Source organism: Stegostoma tigrinum, chromosome 6, assembly GCF_030684315.1.
Source record: "Stegostoma tigrinum isolate sSteTig4 chromosome 6, sSteTig4.hap1, whole genome shotgun sequence".
In the NCBI taxonomy this organism is placed as follows: domain Eukaryota; kingdom Metazoa; phylum Chordata; class Chondrichthyes; order Orectolobiformes; family Stegostomatidae; genus Stegostoma; species Stegostoma tigrinum.
Window position 1 is genome coordinate 94,699,145 of NC_081359.1, and position 17,333 is coordinate 94,716,477.

Genomic DNA, 17,333 nt, shown 5'->3' on the forward strand with positions numbered 1-17,333 from the left:
CCCCTACCCTATCCCTGCAAATTTTGAAAGCACCAAACTTACACATCCATGAACACTATGGGTAATTTAGCATGGCCAATCCAACTAACTTGCACATCTTTGGACTGTATCCAATGGCCTGGCTTTCACTCCTTGATATCAGTTGAATGAAGATCATGGAAAAGTAAGATGTCTGTGTTGTGCCTGGGCCACTCAGCCACCTGAATCCCACCCGATTTTGAGCAAGATTGTGGAAGGAAGTCTGAGAACAAGGCCTATAAAATACAAGCAGAAAACCAGGATTCAGAAAAATGATATCACGAAACCTCTAGCCTGGGATTTAGGTTTTTTTTTAACTAATTCATAGGACAATGGTGTTGCTAGCTAGGCAACATTTATTGCCCATTCCTAACTGCCCAAAGTGCAGTTAAGAGTCAACCACATTGTTGTGGGTTTGAAGTACAGGTGGGCCAGACCAGGTAAGGATGGCAGTTTCTTTCCCTAAAAGGCATGAGTGAAGCAGATTGGTTTTCCCAACAATCACAGTCTTCATTAGATTCTTAATTCCAGATATTTATTGAATTCAAATTCCACCATCTGCTGTAACAGGATTCGAAACCAGGTCCCCAGGACATTATCTGAGTCTCTGGATTAATAGTCCAGTGATAATACCACTAGGTCATCACCTCCCCTTACATCTATGTGAAAAAGAATTTGGCAATTGGGAACAATGACAATGACAAACTGTATTTACACCAGTGCTAAGATAAGGCCGAAGGATTTGCAGCAACTTTCAGCCAGAGGTGCCGAGTAGATGATCTATCTCAACCTCCTTCATGGTCCCCTTCATTACAATTACCAGTGTTAAACCAATTCAATTCACTCTATGTGATATCAAGAAATGGCTGGAATCCGCAAAGACAATGGGCCTTGACCGCATTCTACGAATGGTACTTCCGCTCCAGAACTTGCCACCATCCTAGACAAGCTCTTCCAGTACGTTTACAACACTGGCATCCACCTGACATTGCGGAAAATTGTCTGGGAATGTTCTGTACACAAAAAGCAGGACAAATCCAACCCAGCCAATTACCACCTCATCAGGCTACTCTTGATCATCAGTAAAGTGATGGAAGGTGTCATCAGCAGTGCTGTCAAGCAGCACCTGCTCAGCAATAACCTGCTCAGTGACTCCCAGTTTGGGTTCCACCAGGGCCACTCAGATCCTGACCTCATTGCAGCTTTGGCTCAAAAATGGACAAAAGAGCTGAATTCCAGAGGTGAAATGACAGTGACAGGTCTTGACAACAAGGCTGCATTTCACCGAGTCATCTGGCATCAAGGAGCCTTTGCAAAACTGGGGTCAATGGGAATGAAGGGGCAAATTCTGCACTGGTTGGAGTCATAGCTGGCACATATGAAGTTGGAGAGAGATGTAGGAACTGCAGATGTTGGAGAATCTGTGCTAAAATGGTGTTGGGCTGGATGAACTCAGCAGGCCAAACAGCGGCAGAGGAGCAGGAAAGTGATATTTCAGGCCTAGGCCATTCCTGCTCCTCTGATGCTGCTTGACCTGCTGAGTTCATCCAGCTCTACACCTTGTTATCGCATATGAAGACGGTTTTGGTTGTTGGAGGTCAGTCATCTCAGCTCCAGGACATCCCTGTAGGAGTTCCTTAGGGTAGTATCCTATGTCCAATCATCTTCAGCATTAATGACTTTCCTTCCATCGTAAGGCCAGAAGTGGGGATGTTCGCCAACAATTGCACAAGGCTCAGCACCATTTGTGACCCCTCAGATACTAAAGCAATCTGTGTTCAAACGTGACAAAATGTGGACAATATCCAGATTTACACAGACAAGTGCCAAGTAACATTCATGCCACACAATTGTCAGGCAATGATAATCTCCAATAAGAAATAGTCTAACCACTGCCCCTGGACATTTAATAGTGTTATCATCTCTTAACTCCCCACTATAACCTGGGACTTGCCATTGACCAGAAACTCAACTGGACTCTCCACATAAGCACAGTGGTTACATGAGAATGTCAGAGGCTAGGAATACTACACCTCCTGACTCCCCAAAGCCTGACAACCAACTACAAGGCACAAGTCAGGAATGTCATGGAATATTTCTGACTTGCCTGGATGTGAGCAGCTCCACCAACACTCAAGGAGTTTGACATCATCCAGGACAAAGCAGCTCATTTGACTGGCACTACACCCAATAGCATCCATTCCCTCCCACCCACGCTCAGGAGCAGCAGAGTGTACTATCTACAAGATGCACTGCAGAATCACCAAAGACCCTTAGACAGCACCTTCCAAATGCACAACCACTTCTATCGAGAAGGACAAGGGCAGCTGATACATGGGAACACCATCCCCTGCAAGCTCCCATCCAGGCCACTCACCATCTGACTTGGAAATATATTGCCATTCCTTGACTATCTCTGGGTCATAATCCTAGAATTCCAACACTGAGCGCATTGTCGGTCAAACTACAGCACATGGGCTGTAATGGTTCAAGAAAGCAGCTCACCATCATTTTCTCAAGGGCAACTAAGGATGGGCAATAAATACCCTGGCCAGCAACGCATACAGCCCATGGGTGAACAAAGAAAATCACAACTTTAATTCAGTAAAATGTCACGGGCTTCATAGAATCCTTAAAGAGCGGAAACAGGCCATTCAGCCCAACAAATCCACACCACCCCTCTGAAAAGCACCCTACCCAGACCCATTCCTTTACCTGCTCCCTGTAACCCTGCATTTCCCCATGGCTAATCTATCGAGTTTACACACCCTGGACTCCTTTAGACTGTGGGAGTAAACTGGAGCACCCAAAGGAAACCCATGCAGACAGAAGGAGAATGTACAGACTCCACATTGTTGCCTGAGGTTGGAATCAAACCAGGATCCCTGGTGCTAGGAGGCAGCAGTGCTAACCACTGAGCCACTGTGCTGCCTCAAAGCAGAATGATCAAACAAAATTTAAGAATGTTTTAAGGATTGCCTTAAAGGTAGAAAAAGAGAGATTGAAGTAGGGAAGGAATCCCAGGGCTTAGAATTTCCACAGCTGAACACATGACCACTGAGGGCCGATTACTTTAAATAAGGGCTATGTAAGGAGTCAAAAGTGAAGGAATAAAGGTACTTTGGTGGGTTTGGGTGTTTGCAAGACATTGTACAAATAAGGAAGAGGAAAGCATGGAAGGAATAGAAAGCAAGAATGGATATCTTAAATTTGGGCCTTGCTGATTTAGGACACAGATTCTGCATTATCTCATGTTTACAGAGGGTGTGAGGCAGTAAGATTGCCATGAGTACCAGAAATTGACAAGTCTTGGAATGACAAAGACGTAAAGAGGTGGAAGAGGATTCCAGCAGGAGGTGAGCCGGAGTATAAACAGAAGCAGGGCTGGAGCAAGATCGGAATGTATCTTCCCCAACAGTATTGGGCTTGAAATAACTCCACAAAGGCCAGTATCCCATCACTAAGTCACCCTGTATTTACACGTGCATAATACCTGATAAGAGGGGAGGTAAAAGCCTAGTGGTATTACCACTGGACTGTTAATCCAGAGACTCAGATGAAGTTCTGGGGGCCTGGATTTGAATCCTGCCATGCCAGATGGTGGAATTCGAATCTAATATATATCGGGAATTTAGATTCAAATGATAACCATGAATCCATTATCTATTGTCTATTGTCGATTGTTGGGAAAAATCCAACTGGTTCACTAATGTCATTTAGGGAAGGAAACTGCCATCTTTACCTGGCCTGGCCTACATGTGACTTCAGACCCACAGCAATGTGGTTGACACTTAGCTGCCCTCTGGGCAATTAAGGATCAGCAATAAACTCTGCCTAACCAGTGACACCCTCAGCCCATGAATGAATAAAGGAACATAAAAACATAAGAACACAAACATAAGAAATAGGGGCAGGAGTAGGCCATCTGGCCCCTTGTCTCCTCTCTGCCATTCAATAAGATCATGGCTGATCTTTTCGTGGGCTCAGCTCACCATTGTCCTTAATTCTGTTACGGTTCAAAAACCTATTTATCTTCACCTTAAAAACATCCAATGAGGTAGTCTCAACTGCTTCACTGGGCAGGGAATTCCACAGATTCGCAACTCTTTGGGTGAAGAAGTTCCTCCTGACCTCAGTCCTAAATCTGCTTCCCCATAATTTTGAAACTATGCCCCGTATCTCTTGTTTCATCCACCAGTGGACACAACATCTCTGCTTCTATCTTTTCTGTTCTCTTCATAATTTTACATTTTTCTTTGAGATCCCTCTCTCATTCTTCTAAATTCCAATGAATATAGTACCAGTCTACTTTACTGTCTTCATACACCAACCCTCTCAACTCTGAAATCAACCTAGTGAACCTCTTCTGTGTCCCCTCCAGTGCCAGTCAATCTTTCTCAAGTAAGGAAAGTTAAGTTTGCTTTGCTGTGGTCAGATTTGAAAACACGTCTCAGTGGCATTAATCCAGGCACCTGCAAAACTATTGCAAAATCATACTTACTACACTACGGTGTGCTAATCTGATACTGACCCAGCTAGCTCAGAGTCAGCTCCTAGGGTGAACAGAACCTCTGGCACTCCTTTTTATGTCTATCAACCAGAGATCCCTGATTGGTCCAGGTTAGGAGCCCCATATTCTACGGTGTCCACCTGGCCGACCTCATTCCAGTTGCTGCTAGGCTCACTAATGTAATTTTCCTAGTTTATGTGATTCAGTGGATAAAGACCCTTTGTCATCTGGCAGGTTGTAGCAACAATTTTTAAGTAAGCAACCCTGCTGAGCAAACACAATGCACAGCAAACAGAAAGATAGATACTGCACACTATGGATTGTTGTGTAGGTTCAGAATTTTGATCTCTAGAAATAGTGGTTTCACATTAAAAATGAGCAATTATGGATACATATTCCCCACTTACTTATTCATAAAAGTAATGATCTTATGAATTAAGGAATAGGACTACCCCTACAGGGGCAGGAAAACTTGTGTGAAGCTTTTCTAACGGTACTCTGAACTTCCTAGATTTGAAGAATAAGTAAGCAGGGTGGTCTCTGATATGGAGGGATTGTCTTATGAGCAAAGATTAAACAGCTCGGGATTCAACTCATTGGAATTTAGAAGAATCAGAGGTGATCTCATTGAAACATTAGGGTTCTTAAGTGAGACGATGTTTCCCCTCACAGGAGAGTCTAGGACAGGAGGGCATAATCTAAGAATTATGGGATGCCAATTTAAGACTTTGGAACTCTTTCCTACAGAGATCTGTAGGGACAGAGTCCTTGTCTATACTTAAGGCTGACGTAGAATCTTGATCAGTCGGGGAATTGAGGTGCAAAGGGAAAAGGGTAGAAAAGTGGACATTGACAAATTTAGAATACGTCATGATCCCATTGAATGGCAGAGCAGGCTTCAGAGGCAGGGACTCCCACTCCTGTTCTTATTTCTTATGGTCTTAAAATCTTTGACAGTGCCTAGCACTAGATTGAGATGTTACAGAACTTGTTTTGATCTTGTTCGACTTTAATCGTACGAAAGTAATGCAAAATCATTAGATAATAACAAAACAGTCAACCTCCACCTCTGCTGTAATGGACTGTAGACTTTGTAGAGCAGGTTTTGTGCAATGTTTATCTACTCATTCATCTATACTGTTTGGAGTATAGAGGCTATGAAGAGGCTTCCCAGTTTTGGGATTCCAGCATAAATACCCTGAATCTCCTCTTTCCAAAGAAAAAGCACAATTCCTAAATACTTACTTATAATGTAAATTCCAGCCAAGTGGATTAATTGCTATTGATCACCTCTTTATCCTCTCAAAGGCAGTGATAACCTTCCTATATAAAGAGATTAAATCGGCTTAGCTGGCTCGCACAGTAGACGATGGGTTATCTGTGTAACATTTCTCTGTTAAAATCTTGGCACAACAATGGGGTTCCAGATATTATTTTCAAGATTCCTGTGTGAGGTACAAAGGCCGCTTTTCATGTACAATGATTTAAAACTGCAACCAAATTTGAGCCAGTGAGATGCCTCCGATTAATATATATAATCATTCTAACTCATTGAAGTGATGGAGGAATGCCTGTGACTCTTGCAGTATATTGGCCATTTCTGTTGGAAACTGTGAACAGATTGAGCTCTCAGCTTGCAGTTGGGTGCAGTTACACACTGGTAACCTGTCACTTTAAAAAAGTAATGTACAATCTACCTGCCTTGTCACTTTCAAAGCATATGTTTGCAAGCCCAACCTATCCAGCCGATTGCTGCATTGTGCATGGAGAGTGAGTGGAGAATATGACTGTTCAGCATGAGTTCTGTCTTTTTTCCAGTATACTTTTCTGTTTTCAAATAACACACAAATAATCATATGCACAGAAACAAAAATATTCATACGACATAAATTCTGGATTAAAAAATAAAATTGAATTACTAAAGATTAGCTTTCATTCTGCCATTTGATAGGCTGGATGTAGGGCAACAGAGGTGCAGGTCATCACAATATATATTGCTGCTTGTGATTAGGGTGATCACATGCCTGTTTTCTATAACAGCTATGTTTCTGTTGTTTGGGGATAAGGGAATGAGGAGCAAAGGGCGTTTATTTGCTTTTATTTGCATTGCTGCTACTTGCTGTCTGGCGAAATGCACTGATTACCAGACCCATCAGTTAACATTGGGTTCAAGCAAACTTCTAAGGGGTTAACGTTACAAATTTAAACTTGAGGTTTGGAGCTCTGCCCTCAGAGATTTGGTGTCACATACTTCAATGCTCAGGTCACCAGTTCCTCACCATCAGCGCCTTCACTTGAGAGGAGCCAGCTTGTTTCTACTGGAAGCATTTTTCTCCTCTTATCTAGTGGGTCAGACTGTTTAAATCCCATGCCAGTGCATAAATCATATTTCGTAGGTTGACGTGTTGGTGCAATGTTGATGGAATAACAAAAACACAAGTGTTGCATTTACCAGTCCCTTCTGAAACTGCTCCAGCTCTAACTTCCCTCTTTTAAGATGTTCCTTAAAATGTATTTTTTCAATTAATCTTTTTGACACTCTTCCCTAACGTCATCTAAAGTGGCTTGGTGTCAAATTTTAGATAACAAGCTGGATGAACACAACAGGCCAAGCAGCATCAGAGGAGCAGGAAGGCTGACATTTCGGGCCCAGACCCTTCTTCAGAAATGGGGGAGAGGAAGGGAATTCTGAAATAAATAGGGAAAGAGGGGGAGGCGGACAGAAGATGGATAAAATAGAAGATAGGTGGAGAGGAGACAGTTCAGAGTGGCAGGGGTGGAATCAGTAAACGTGAGTGCTGGTGTGCAGTTAGGGAGGGGATAGGTCAGTCCAGGGAGGACGGACAGGTCAAGGGGGCGGGAAGAGGCTGGTAGGTAGGAGGTGGGGATGGGGCTTGAGGTGGTAGGAGGGGGTAGGTGGGAGGAAGGACAGGTTAAGGAGGCTGGTTTTGGGATGCGGTAGGTGGAGGGAAATTTTGAAGCTTGTGAAGTCAACATTGATACCATTGGGCTGCAGGGTTCCACAGTGAAATATGAGATGCTGTTCCTGCAACCTTCAGGTGGCATTGTTGTGGCACTGCAGGAGGCCCATGACGGGCATGTCATCTGCGGAATGGGAGCGGGAGTTAAAATGGCTCGCGACTGGGAGGTGCAGTTGTTTAGTGCAAACCAGGCATAGGTGTTCCGCAAAGCAGTCCCCAAGCCTCCGCTTGGTTTTCCTGATGTAGAGGAGGCCACATCTGGAACAGCAGATACAGTATACCACATTAGCAGATGTGCAGGTGAATATTCGCTTGATGTGAAGGTCTTCTTGGAGCCTGGGTTGGGGGTGAGGCTGGAGGTGTAGGGGCTAGTATAATGCTTTCTACGGTTGCAGGGAAAAGTGCCGGGTGTGGTGGGGCTGGCGGGGAGTGTGGAGCGAACAAAGGAGTCACGGAGACAGCGGTCCCTCTGGAAAGCAGATAAGGGTGGGGAGGGAAAAATGTCAAGAGCTGCAACTTCCCCTCCACAGTTGTCGAAAACACCCTCAACTGTGTCTCCCACGTTTCCTGCAACTCTTCCCTCACACCCCCTCCTCACAAATAACAACCAAAACAGAATTCCCTTCGTGCCACCAACCTCCGGATCCAATGCATCATCCTCTGACGCTTCCGCCATCTGCAATCTGACCACACCACTAGAGACATTTTTCCATCTCCACCCTTGTCTGCTTTTTGAGGGATCACTCTCTCCGGGACTCCCTTGTGGACACCACACTCCCCTCCAGCCCTACCACACATAACACTTTTCTCTGCAATTGCAGGAAGTGCTACACTTGCCCCTTCACCTCCCCCCTCACCCCCATCCCAGGCCCCAAGAAGACTTTCCACATCAAGCAGATGTTCACCTGCACATCTGCCAATGTGGTATACTGCATCCACTGTACCTGTTGTAGCCTCCTCTACATTGGGGAAACCAAGTGGAGGCTTGGGCACCGCTTTGCAGAACACCTACGCTTAGTTCGCACTAAACAACTGCACCTCCCAGTCGCAAACCATTTCAACTCCCCCTTCCATTCCGCAGATGACATGCCCATCATGGGCCTCCTGCAGTGCCACAACAATGCTACCAGAAGGTTACAGGAACAGCAACTCATATTCCGCCTGGGAACTCTGCAGCCCAATGGTATCAATGTGGGCTTCACAAGCTTTAAAATCTCCCCTGTCCCTACCATATCCCCAAACCAGCCCAGTCTGTCCCTGCCTCCCTAGCCTGTCCTTCCTCCAATCCACCCCCTCGTCCCACCTCAAGCCCCACCCCATCTCCTACCTACTAGTCTCATCCCGCCCCCTTGACCTGTCCATTCTCCCTGGACTGACCTATCTCCTCCCTACCTCCCCACCTACCCTTACCTTTCCAGGCTCCATCCCTGCCTCTTTGACCTGTCTGTCTCCTCTCCATTTGTCTTCTCCTCTATCCATCTTCTAACTGCCTCCCCCTCTCTCCCTATTTTTTTCAGAATCCCCATTTCCACCCCCCCCCCATTTCTGAACAAGTGTCTAGACCTGAAATGTTAGCTTTCCTGCTCCTGTGATGCTGCTTGACCTGCTGTGTTCATGCAGCTCTACACCTTGTTATCTCGGATTCTCCAGCATTTGCAGCTCCTACTATCTCTGGTGTCAAATTTTGCTTCAATATATGTCCACAAACCTCCTGGAGCTGCTTTATTACATTAAAGGCTCAATATAAATGCACACTCTTGTAAAACGATTATATATTTTCTACTGTTAACCAGTTCAATTGAAATACTGAGTTTGTTATTTAACAATTGGTGAGTTCCTGAAAATAACTTTTGAGTTTTAATAGCACTATGATAGACAACTTCTGATATAATTGTGCAAAAGTACCTGTCAAACACATCTGTTAGTAAATGGTTGATTGCTCTGTCAAATCTGTATCGTCGATAGTCCTCAATAGCATCTTTAATTGCGACCAAGCCCAGAACTATAACTAATGGGATCATGGTGAGATCCTTTCGGAATGCTTCAACAACAGGGATCCAATTCAATAGAGCCAAAAACAAAAAGTAGGCATTGGCACATCTGTGGACAAAAGATTAAAGTTAGAAAACAATTTAAGTATTTGGAATTCTGAAGAAGGGCCTAGGCCCGAAACGTCAGCCTTCCTGCTCCTATGATGCAGCATGGCCTGCAGTGTTCATCCATTCTACACCTTGTTATCTCAGATTCTCCAGCATCTGCAGTTCCTACTATCTCTGAAACAATTTTAACCCCACTGTGAAACCTCTTCGAAGGATGCCTACCCTGAAGAAGTTACCCATCTCCCTCCAGAAATAACCTCAGTGGACCTCTCTCCCACTGCAACTCTCTTGTAATCTCTTTGGCTTTGAAACTGCTCGACCACTTACTGAAGCAAACCAGGGACTACAGCCAAATCACCTTTCTTAGTACCTACCTATGGAATTAGATCATCCCCAATGGACCACAGTCCACATTCAGGCCTTCCCAATTTTGCCCCAACAGTGACAATGTCTACATTCAGAACATTGAGATCCTTCAGAAGTGTTTCCCCCATTTCTGAAGAAGGGTCTAGGCCCGAAACGTCGGCCTTCCTGCTCCTCTGATGCTGCTTGACCTGCTGTGTTCATCCAGCTCTACACATTGTTATTTCAGATTCTCCAGCACCTGCAGTTCCTACTATCTCTAAAGTATTTGGAATAATCACTTCCAGTCAAAATAGTGAACAACTCTTATTTAATAAGTGATTCAACAGAATTTAAAGCAGTTGTTACTGGTTTGCAAGTGTCCACTAAAACCATGCTCTACCCATTGTTCAGTTTTGTATCTCAGAGTATAGAAGTATTTTAGTAAATAGCTCTTTCCATAATCTCCGCTCCCATTCCTACCTGCCATTTATCAACACCTCAATTGCTTCCATGGAATTTACTTTTAAGATTAGGACTTTAAATTAGAATGTGAAATAACAGTGGTTTCATTTTCACAATCAGTGGTTACATCAAATAGTTTTTTTCATTGATTCATTTCATTGTAGCCCTCTTACTGCACACTTCCAGATTTAAATGTATAATCTAGACTAACACTTCTGCTTATGCAGTATGGATGGAATACTCTATTGGCAGCAATTTGGTCTTAGGAAAAGTAATTGAGCTAATAGCAAGTCTCCCTAGTTGAGACAATGTAAAGGATTCTGTGATGATAGTGAACTGATCAATATTCCACCTCAATGAGCTGCATCAAAACAGATGAACTTGTCATTTATCCTACCTACTGTTCAAGGAACCCTGTGTGTAAATTGACTGCCTATGCAATAGCAATGACTGCACTTCAAAAGTAATTAATTTGACCGTAAAAGATTTCTGAATCTCTTAAGGATATTAAAGATGCCACTGGGGGACAGATTTTGCTGAGAAAGCAGGATGCTCATCATTATTAAAGTGCAAATTGGCCAGCGAGTTGCAGCAGGAGTAGATACTCCTTAAATTGAAGAATAACAGAAGACCTTAGTCAGTTTGCATCACTCTGATGTTAGCTTTCCACAAAGTGCACCTTATGCATTACCTCCCTGTGAGTTTCATAAAGTTGCTGCTAATTAACTTCCTATTAAATGCACTGCAGAACATGAGATCAGTGATCTGGTGGTGTTTAGAATGTGGTGATTGCTACTGGCTGCCATTTTTTCTTTCCTTAGAAAGTAAATAATTAAAAGTACACAAGTTCCTTTAAGTTCCAAGTTGTTTTAAGAAATTTTCGAATGCCAAATTTTAATTTTGTGATGTTTCTAATTTTTTTTTACTGTCTCTTTTTCTGTTACTCCTAAGCCAATTGTTCTTTTCCTTTGTTCATTGCCTACCAGCAGCTTCTTTTAAATTGAATTCACTCACTCTAATTCATTTTTTTTCTCAGCCCTTACACTGTAAATCCCACAAATTTTTAAATTCATTAGTTAAGGACATCTCCAGTTGTTTATCCAATTCATTAGGTTCACAGAAACCCTGTTGCACTCACCATGACATTAATAGCTCACATTTCCAGGAATTTTATGGTGGAAATATTTTTTAAAAATCTAACTGAGCAGTTTGAAGGCAAGCAAATAGGGTAAACTGTAAGTCCTAAAGGATTGTCCCTTCACTCTGACGCTGTGCTTTCGGGTCCTATCCCTGCAACTAGTGGAAATATATTTTCCGCATCCGCTCCAGTGAAATTTGGTCCACTCTTTAAACTAAAGTTCTTTCTTTACCAAGCATGTGGAACGACTAATGTCCCAAGGACACCAGAGGAAACATACTTGTACACAGCAAGTTGTCACAGTTTGTACTCCTGAAAAGGTGGTCAAAAATTGCAATCAAGGGTAGGACTATGCAGTCAGCAGATACATAGAAACACCACCATGAGCAAGATCTCCTGCAGGCCAAAGACCACCCTGACTTGGAAAGTCATTGAAGCTCTTTCACGATTGCTAGATCAATAATGCTGGAACTGCTTTCCTAACAGCAGCACGAGTGCCCCTACATTGCATGAACTACAATGGTTCAAGAAGGCAGTTCACCACCACCACTGAAGGCAATTAGGGATCGACTATTAATGCTGGCTTACCCAATGAAGCCCACAACCTTCGGCTGAATAAAATGCATTGTTTTAGAGTAAAAGAAGCTTGAGCGGGATAAACACTACAGAAAAGAAGTGCTAATTGAACAGCTCTATCCAAGATTAGGCCCTTTGTTCTGAATGACAACCTTACACGCTGTTTCAGTTAACAAATCAATAATTCCAAAGTAAGGATGGGGCTACATGTTAAGGTTTCTGGTGGATTTGAGCTTCCAGAGTGTATCCTGTAGTGATTGTAACGAGGTCAGCCAGGTGGACTTCGTAAAAAATAAGTTCCTTGGTGAGGCTGTTAACCTGGTCCATTTAGGGAGCCCTGGCTGACAGATATAAATAGAAGTGTCAGAGGTTCTGCTCACTCTGAAAGTGCCAGACTAGTTTCAAGTGGTATGCATGTGTAAATAAAGGGTGACTTGATGATGAGATACTGACCTCTGTGGAGTTATTTCATTCTCTAATGTAGTCTACAGAAATTTTTCTTTTAAGTGACTCAGGAAAGCTTACTTATTTTAAATAGGACGAGGGCTCTGCTCATATAGCAGAGAGAGGGAGACTTCAGACAAATACACAAAGCATTTACACAAATTATCCCACTATTTAAAGCATCAAAGGGGTTAGCTTTTACATTGGCAGAAAGAGTTGAACATTGATAGCATGATATTGAAATCAAAATGCTTATTGACGCCCAGCTAGACTCAAAATCACACTGAAAGAACAAAAATAATTGTATATTGTGATAAAACAAGGCTTCCATCTCTCACTGCTGCACAACATTAGCTATGTTAAGAACATCATTTTAGAGACCTCTAGTGGATATTGTGGCAAGTCTTCAGCCTTAGCATCTTTTATTCCACATGGTGGATGTTGGTAAAACATAATGCAGCATCTTTTCTATTATTAGATGGGATGTTGCAAGGTAGATTCTCCTGCATTATACTCAACCTGACCTTTTCTCTAACGTTTGCAAATGGAAGATTTATGCCAGTATGTCAGTTGCAAGAAGGCCTTTTGCAATTATAATGTCAGAACAAGTTGTGTCGGCAATGTTAGGCTTCGGCAGCACAGTTTTCCTCCAACAATACATGACTGTTCAAACCTTGGCATTGCTATGTTTTTGCATTGAAAATAACCAAAAACATAATATTTACATTTTTTCCAATGTGTTGGATGATTCCATTCCATAAGCATCAGACATTATGGAATTTTGTGTCAGGTCTTTAGTGAGATGAGATTTTCACTGATGGGGCCAAGATTTGTTACCCATCCCTCTCTACCTTTGAACTGAGTGGCTTGCAAGGACATTTTGGAAGGCAATCAACCATATTGCACCAGATCTAGAGTCACATATAGGTCGTAAGGCCAAAAGACAGAGGAACACTCTTTGGCAATTCAGCCCATTGAGTCTGCTCTGCAAATTTTTCATGGCTGATAAGTTTCTCAACCTCACTCTCCTGCCTTCTCCCCAAAGTCCTTGATTTCTTTATTAACCAAAAACCTACCTATCTCTGTCTTAAAGACATCCAGTGATGTGGCCTCCAGTTTTTTTAGTGGCGATGAGTTTCACAAGTTCACCACTCTCTGGCAGAAGAAATTGCTCCTCATTTCAGTTCTAAGGGGTTATCCTTTCATTCTGAGGCCATGCCCTCAGGTCCTAGTCTCTCCTATGAGCAGAAACACCTTTACAACATCCACTCAATCCAGATCTCTCTGTATAATGTAAGTTTTAACGAGACCCTCTTATCCACTAAACTCCACTGTGTACAGGCTCAAAGTCCTTAACCACTTCTGATATGACAAGCCCTTTAAACTCAGGGTCACTTTTATGAATCTTCCCTGGACACCCCTTTCTTAGATAAGGGTCCCAAAACTGCTCACAATGTTCCAAATGTGGTCTGAACAGAGCATTAACAGTCCCAGCAGTACATTTCTTTTGTTGTATTCAGATCGGGTAAGAATGGCAAGTTTCCTTCCCTAGAGGCAATTAGTGATCCAGTTGGGTTTTTCTGACCATCAGCTACAATTTTGTGGTTATCATTACTTTAACTTCCAGACTTACTGATTGAATTGAAATACCATCAGCTTCCATGATTGGGAAACATACCTACAGAATATTAGTCGGGATTACTAGTGCATTGACTTTATATCACTGCTGCATAATCTCCTCTTAACAACCTAGTTGCATGAACCGTCTAATGATTCTGGGGACTGTCTGTGATCCCTATTACCTGCTATAGGCAGTTGACCAATTGTGAGCAAATTTTTTGATAGTTTATTAAGTTTGTTAAGAAGCAGCAGTTTAGATATGATACATCAGTTAACTAGACAAAAAAAAGTATACAGCCATGACAATTGGAAATGGTTCACTGATAGCAGAGGACAAAAAGACCTTTGGCATGGAATGTGTTGGCCTCATTAATGTTGTGAAGGAAGAATCCTGCCTTGGTGCTGAAATGTTAGAGAACTCTGGATCTTCCTCCTCCTCTTTCAGCCCATTTTCCATCTGGAGAAGACAGCTTCCAGGCGATATCTGCTGCTTACATGACCCTGTGACAAAGTTTGGCCTCTACCGTGAGCACTTGTTGAGACAACCTATTTCTCGAGGCTATTCACTCAGGCTATGTCAATCAATTGTCTAAATCCTTTGATCATGGAGCAACGACTCATGATATTAGATGACCATTGTTCGCTTGCCCACCTTGATTTGGAGGTTAGTTTTCATTCTTTCTAAGAACAAAAACTTCATATTTTTCAAAGTTCTGCATTCATAACAGATTAGTGTGACATCCGATAAAACTTTATGTTGATGTTTGTAGAAGGCTGGTTACTAATGTAACACAGTTGAATGAGGTCCATTGTTGCACAGGAAATATTAAATATGGAACATTAAAAGAACTTTGGTACATGAAACCTAAACTACGCTTTGAACAAAGCCCAAGCTGATAATTAGAATGAACCTGTTTTTGGGCTCTGATGGTTACGTTTAAAGGATACAGTGCCATATGTGAGGCTCTTTATGAATGAAATATGAGTAATGTGGATCTAACTCAGTAATAATTCAATTAAATTGACAAACTAGAATGCAAAAGAATAAGAGAATCAATGAAATGGTGCAGTGAATAAAACTGACTACAGAGGACCCTACACTGGAATGATTGAGGAACTTGGTAGCTATGGGTGGAACAGTGGCTCAGTGGTTAGCACTGCTGCCTCACAGTACCAGGGACCTGGATTCAATTTCACCCTTGGGCGACTGTCTGTGTGGAGTTTGTACATTTCCCCCATGTCTGCATGGGTTTTCATCAGGTACTCTAGTTTCCTCCCACAGTCCAAGGATGTGCAGGTTAGATAGATTACACATGTTAAATTGCCTGCAGTGTACAGGGACATGCAGGTTGTGCAGAGTAGCCATGGCTAAAAACTCGCTCAGGAGTTATGGGGGTGGGTTTGGGTCTGTGTGGGATGATCCTTGGAGGTTTGGTGCAGAATCGATGGGCTAAAGAGCTTCTTTCAACTCTGTAGGGATTCTAAGTCTTACTGCAATTGTACAAGGTGCTGGTGAGACAACTTTTGGAGTACTATGAGAAGGCCTGCTTGCCTTATCTACGGAAAGATATCATTTGGAGGTGATTCAGGGAATGTTCATTTGAACGATCCCTGGTACAGAAAGATTGTTCAATGAACAAAGGCCTAACAGTTTGAGACTCTAATCGCTGGAGTTAGACGAATGAGAAATGACCTCTTTGCGACATAAAAGATGTTTACGGGGCTTGTCAGGGTAATTGCTGAGCAGATGTTTTCCCTCCTCAGAAAGCGTAGGACCAGAGGGAAAAGTCTCACAATAAAGGAGCATCAATTTAAGAGAGATGAGGAGGAATTTCTTCCTTCAGAGTGTTGCGAATCTTTGGAACTTCTTGTCACAGAGAGCTGTGGGGCAGAGTCATCGTGCATTTTTAAGGCTGAGATAGATAGGCTGTTGGTCAGTTTGGGAATCAAGGATTATAGGAAAAGGGCAAGAAAGTGGACGTGAGGAATGTTGGATCAGCTAGGATCCTGTTGAAAGGTGAAGCAGACTCAAGGGGCCAAATGACCTACTCCGGTTCCGATTTCTCATGGTCTTATGGTCTTGTTACTACTGTGGAGCTTCAATCATCCCTTTTGCTACCTGAAAAACAAGCATGACACTACCCAGGTAGAATCATTTAATTAGTCCACATTAGTGCCCAGACATGGTGAAATATGGTGAGTGCATATTTTACTCCTAGCTTTTATTTTTCGTATGTGGCTATGTCAGCAAGGCAGGTAAGGCCAGCATTTATTGGACTTGTTACTATTGGAAACCGAACAAATTATCAAATAAAAGATGCAGGTGAAGGATCCAAATTCACAAGGTTTTTGAACCAAACAAGATGAACTGGAGAATTTTACCTTACTGCAGGGTTCTTTTTCCAATAAAACACTAATAAGAACCACTCTCAAAATGTTGAGTCGTAGCGTCATGAAACATGGAAGCAGACTCTTCAGTCCAACCAGTCCATGCTGACGATAATCCCAAACTAAACTCGTCTCAATCTGAGGAGGGGTCACTGGACTCGAAAAATTGACTCTGATTTTCTTCACAGAAGATGCCAGACCTGCTGAGCTTTTCCAGTAACTTATATTTTTTTCCCATGTGCCTGTTCCTGGCCCACATCCATCCAAACTTTTCCTATTCATGTACTTATCTAAGTGTCCTTTAAACATTGTAACTGTGCCCACATCCACCATTTCCTCAGGAAGGTCCTTCCACATGTGAACCACCCTCTGCATAACAAAATTTGCCCCTCATGTCTTTGTCAACTCCTCTCACCTGAAAAATATACCCCCCAAGTCTTGAAATCCCCCTGTTCTAGGGAAAAGACACCTACGACTAACCCTATCTATTTTCTTCATGATTTTATAAACCTTTATAAAGTCACCTCTCAACCTCGTACACTCCAGTGAGAAAAATCACAGCCTTTCTTTCCATCTCAAGTCTTCCATACTGGGTAACATCCTGGTAAATCTCTTCTGAGCCCTCTCCAGCTTAATAAGGTCCTTCCTACAAGAGGACAGCCACACCTGTACACAGTACCCCAGAACAGCTTGGGTTTAATCGATAATTCTGGTGTGATATTTTCATTTAAAACTATGCTTTCCACTGGGGT

General features: G+C 42.8%; 1 protein-coding gene across 2 annotated transcripts in view; it reads right to left on the reverse strand.

The window, feature by feature from the left end:
• Nucleotides 1-17,333, reverse strand: part of atp10a (ATPase phospholipid transporting 10A) — a 351,086-nt gene that overhangs the window by 218,247 nt on the left and 115,506 nt on the right. For both annotated transcript variants that reach the window (XM_059646782.1, XM_059646783.1), the window contains one exon: nucleotides 9,415-9,609. In XM_059646782.1, coding sequence (XP_059502765.1) covers nucleotides 9,415-9,609 — 195 coding nt within the window. The remainder of the gene's footprint in view (nucleotides 1-9,414; nucleotides 9,610-17,333) is intronic.